We start from the raw sequence: 5,245 nt of genomic DNA, 5'->3' as shown, positions 1-5,245 counted from the left end.
TATGTTGAACGCTCGTCCTGACATCTGTATTTACTGGGCTAGGGACAGGCACAGGCAGGACACTAGTTTGTGACCTGTTGAGGCTGCGTGAATCTTTTTTTTTTTTAATTTGGTACATCTATTTGCTACAATTTGGGCCAGTTTACAAAAACTTTTTTTTAAATTGTGACTTTAAAGTCGTAAATTTACAAAAAACAGTTGTAACTGTTCATTTGCGACAAAGTCATATTTTTACATCTTCAAAAGTAATAGGGTAAATTTCAGACTTTTTCTTCATGAATTTAAAGTTTTAAATTTAGGACTTTAAATGTAATTGAATAATGTGCTTTAAAACATGAATTTACAAAAAAATATTTATAAATTGACGCCAAAAACCACCAAAGTTGTACGTTTACCGGAGCCGGTAAACAGACAAATTTTAATAGAAAACATGGAGCATTTTGTGAAGCTTAATTTCTAGATAGGTTATATAAAAAATAAATAAATAAATTCTGAAGCTTTTGATTGCTCAAAATCTAAATATTATTAGCAGAAGAACTTTGAAAGGAATATGCCGATAACTGGGCCTCTTCAGACGGAAGAGATCCTGCAAGCCACGTATCAATGAAAATAACATTAATAAACTGTAAATCAAATACAATATTTTTTCTCATACATTTACAACTTTAACCTTGCAATATAACTTTTTTTTGTGGCCCAAATACTCCATATTTGCCCATTTTTATGTCTATCCTCACTTATTTATCTTTTACTATTATTTTTTGTGTATTTTTGTTGTTTTTTCTATATTTTTGAGTGCTTGTTTGTATATTTTTTTTCATTTCTTTGATTAATTGTGGATTTTTGTGGGCCGCCATGTTTGCGTAGACATCCCCCTCTCCATATATTCATCCTTGACTCCCACCAGGATCCGTATAAACTCAAACATCACCAGAGCAGTAAATTCGTTCACAGTTCACTTGATGTTGTGGTACAACGCATACCTTCACAATGTCTTCTGTGTCCTGTGCTGCGTTTTGGAAAACAGAGTTGCAGTGCTGCAGGTATTTCTCATACAGGCTGAATGTTTTGGCATCAACCTGTTGGACAGACAAGTCCTCAAGCTCCGCCTTCTGCAGGTTAACCAGGAAGTCTGTGTTGACTGGACCACACTCAATGAGACTCATACTACAAGGAGAGTGCGAGGTCGTTAGTTTGTGCTGTGTATTTCAGATTAAACGTCAAATAAATTCTGTAACTGAATGAAAATAAAAATACTCACTTGATGTTAAAGTGTTGAAGGAGGATCGCCAAACTCTCACATGCTCCCTCGATTGCAAATTTGCTCGCACAGTACAGTTCATTGAAAGGAAGACCTAAAAGAGCAATCACAAATTTAGAAAATCCTTACATAAAATAAAAAAAGTGGGTTTAATCTCACCATGGAGACCTCCGGTGCTTCCAGTGACCAAAATATGACCTTGCCCTTGGGCTTTCATTCCAGCCAGGAAGGCCTGAATGGTCTGGATGGTGCCCAGGAGGTTGACCTCAAGAATTTGCCTCATTGAGTCCAGAGACTGAACCTCCAGCGGCCCCATCAAACCCAAACCTGCGTTACACACTGAGAGAGGGAAAAGTTCTAAACGTCCATCTCAAATGAAGCAGTTTGAACTCATGAGGACATACCCAGAATGTCCACTCTTTTCTCCACCACCTTTTCTTTTGCGTCCAGGATGGACTGTTGATCTGTTACGTCCATTTGGAGTATTTCCAAAGTATCCCTGTGGAGCTCTTTCACGAACTCTAAGAGACGCTCCTTCTTCGCCAGGTTCCTCATTGTTGCATAGACTAAACAGACGGTAGAAATGTCTTTTTGTGCTGAAAATTGGACTTCAGTCAACTAACAAAAAATACAGTGACAAACAAATCTGTTACCTTTGAAGGTTTTGGCCGGATCGGAGGCCAACCGGACGGCCAGGCTGAGTCCAATCCCAGAGGAGCAGCCTGTGATCAGCACCACTTTCTTCTCCATGGAGATCTCTTTCTTCTTTCAGAAAGTGGGAGAAAAAAGCTCAAAGGGGTCCAGAAGACAAGAAGGGAAGCATGTGAAAAAAGCTTCTCAGGTCATCATAATACCACCAATCCCAAACATCGGCCTCTTATCGGACACCTGGAGACCTTCAGGATTTGCTCTCATGTCTGTTGTTGGGTTTGTTTTGCATTTCTTCAAGACATTTTGGAAACAGTTCCTTGCTTGCTAGAGGCCTGATAACATTTCAGAAATAACAGTGAATGTACACTATACAAACTGTAACTTCAGCTGTTCTAATTTATAACTCTCTGTGGAGTGTAGTTCGCATGCTTTGACCACTAGGGGGCAGCAGAAGATCAGTGTCACTTCACATATTGCAGCCCTGCCTTTGGAGGGCCTCATTGTCATTTAAAATAAGGAATAATACCTGAAGTTATGGAACCCTTCAGGTCTTTTTGGTGAGATCTGAAAGAGCGACTAAAATCAACTGCGACAGTCACAGAGAGGTGTTAAAAAAAACTTGTCTAGCAGTTAACCAAAAGTATAATAAAAAAAAATCAGTTGTTAATTTAATTAATTATGAATATTTATATTAGGAGCAAACCACAAATACAGATTAGTTTGTAATAATCAATTACAGAAAAATAAATGTGGTATTTTAACAATAAAAGTTTTCTTCTTTTTTTTTTACAGATAACATGCTCAAATAAGCTAACTTTTCTGCATTTAGGACATTCAAACACTTTAAAATTTAAAAATTGTAGCTTCAACATATTTTAGGAACTAGATATATAGCATTAACTGTAATGATGCTAGTGTGAATGCTGTAAGCTGAATTTGGCCGCTGAAGATGCTAGTGCTGATAGTTGAAGATGCTGAAATTGATAGCTAAAACGCTGAAGCTGATGGCCAGCTAACATATTAGCTACATGCAAAAATAGCCTAAAAAGCTTAAAAAAAACTTAGGGTAGCCATAACAGCTAGCATGTAGCTGAAGGATGTCTAAACTTCAAAGTAGCTTAAAAAATTTGTTTGAAAGCCTAAATTAGCCAAAATAGCTAGCGTGTAAGTATTATCCTTTCTCCAAAACAGCCTAAAAAGCGTAAAAAAGTCTAAGTTTGCCAAAACTGCTAGCATGTAGCTGAAATATTAGCTTAACTCCAAAACAGCCTAAAAAAATTTAAAAGCCTGAATTAGCCAAAAAGATCGCATGTAGCTGAAAATAGCTAAACTTCAAAATAGCTTAAAAAGATAACAAGAAGCATAAATTAGCCAAAACAGCTAGTGTGTAAATAGTATCCTGAGTCCAAAACAGCCTAAAAACTTTAAAAAAAGTCCAAGTTAGCCAAAACTGCTAGCTTGTTGCTGAAAGTAGCTAAACTTCAAAATAGCTTAATAAAATAACAAAAAAGTCTAAATTAACCAAAACAGCTACCGTGTAAATATTATCCTTAGTCCAAAACATCCTAAAAAAAACTTTTTTTTAAAAAAAAGTAGGTTTCCCAAAACTGCTAACATGTAGCAGAAATATTAGCTAAACTCCAAAACAGCCTAAAAAATCTTAGTAAATGACAAAATAGTCCGAAAAGATAGCAGAATGCCACTTTAAAACTTTAACATAGCAACTTAACGTAAAAATTTTTAACATAAAAAAATGCAGATATATTATTCCAGAATAAATAAACTTAAACCTGAAAAACTGTGATAGCAGCCTACACTGCCACACCATCAGGGCAGTAACTGCACCATACACTCACCTGCACACACCTTCAGACATTTTTATTTTAATTATAAGACACACACATTTGTTTGGTTTAAAATATAAATTTATTAACACACATTTTAAGCTTTATGCTAATTTACTTTAGTTTAATGTTGTGTTTTTTGAGTTACCGGTGTCGTGGAGACCATTGCTGCTGCCATCGGGAGCCACCAAATCAAGAAACTAAAAAAAAAAGCCAGCAAGCCTGCAGAGGCCTTATATGCAGCAGGAGCTAATTGGACTAAACCACTTCCCAGGGGAGGAGAAACCCTTTTTGTGTTAAATATTGATTTAGTTTACGTTCTACTGGATGTTTATTGGCTTCATTATTTTTCTGTTTGTTTACCATTGGTTCATTTTGTGTTTGCTGAATTTTTGTAGCTTCTGTTTCAGTTCCAACTTGTGTGTGTAGTTGGTCTGATCAGCCACTATAAACGCTTGTGTTTCCAATTAGGGAGGTCGGTTTAAGTTTGTTGCTATGTCTGTTCATGTGGTTGAGTTATATTTTGTTTATCGCTTTTGCTAGTTTCTTATGTTGACCCATTTTTCTTCACTTAAAGATCTTTTTGAAATTAAATATAAATATTTTTGATACTTTTACTGCTCAGTCCGTCACAATAACTTTCAATGTTTTACTCCATAAATATATATACAAGTTAGAAAGATAACAACGGGCCATTAATAACAATAAAATAAAATTATCTGGAGAGTCGAATAGAATTACCCAGCAGGCCTTGACTTTGACACAGAAAACTCAATAAATGCAGAATAAAACATCACACAAACTTCAAAAGTACTAATTTTTGCGGAAAGAAAACTCATTTAATAGCTTAATATGAAAATTAATATGTTTAAAATCCTCCAGGTGCTGTCAAAAATCATTTTGATTTATCGTTTTTTATTATATAAAATGCTTTTTATTACATAAAGTCTCTAACAAAACTTTCTATTTTCTTTTAGAACATCGTATATATTTATAGCCGACGGCCTATTGTTAAATGTTTCTGTTTTCTTCTGCTACTGGGACAAAACCGAGAAGAATTTCCTGCCATTTTGTGGCGTTCCTCTTCTTCAGATGGCATCGGCTTGGCTGCGGTCCCAGGGTCTGCAGATAACAACAAGCCTTGACCCTCGTAAAAATGTAAACTACATTCATTGTTGAAGGATGCGAACTGGCTGACCCTCATGGCAGCAAAGTCGGAGCTGAATGATGCATATTCAAATGCATATTATGTTTCCAGACTGGCGGAGTGAAGTCCGGTGTGTAATAGTGCGAATGCTAAGTCAGCATTCACATGATAGTGTTTCTCTTTCTTTTAGTTTATATCTTCTTCCGTACATTTTTTGGACCCTAAAAACGTTCAGCACGTTAAGGACATTATCACTTGTATTTTTGTTTTTCGCAAATTTTACGTTTTTTACAATATTACGTAATTTATAATCATTTTTATCCGATGTTAAGTCTGTGGGAA

At 35.7% G+C, this 5,245-nt stretch overlaps 1 protein-coding gene across 1 annotated transcript in view; it reads right to left on the bottom strand.

Annotated features, from left to right (window-relative positions):
• Positions 1-3,961, bottom strand: part of LOC112146947 (hydroxysteroid (17-beta) dehydrogenase 1) — a 5,948-nt gene extending 1,987 nt beyond the window's left edge. Inside the window, exons 1-6 of the mRNA XM_024273042.2 lie at positions 3,905-3,961; positions 1,915-2,026; positions 1,666-1,827; positions 1,421-1,600; positions 1,262-1,355; positions 984-1,167 (exon numbers count right to left, since the gene is read on the bottom strand). Of these exons, the coding sequence (XP_024128810.1) occupies positions 984-1,167; positions 1,262-1,355; positions 1,421-1,600; positions 1,666-1,827; positions 1,915-2,026; positions 3,905-3,934 (762 nt within the window). The 5' untranslated portion in view covers positions 3,935-3,961. The remainder of the gene's footprint in view (positions 1-983; positions 1,168-1,261; positions 1,356-1,420; positions 1,601-1,665; positions 1,828-1,914; positions 2,027-3,904) is intronic.
• Between the last annotated feature and the right edge of the window lie 1,284 nt (positions 3,962-5,245).

This window comes from Oryzias melastigma, linkage group LG8 (assembly GCF_002922805.2).
Source record: "Oryzias melastigma strain HK-1 linkage group LG8, ASM292280v2, whole genome shotgun sequence".
Lineage (NCBI taxonomy): Eukaryota > Metazoa > Chordata > Actinopteri > Beloniformes > Adrianichthyidae > Oryzias > Oryzias melastigma.
This window is presented reverse-complemented; position numbering and strand designations above follow the sequence as displayed.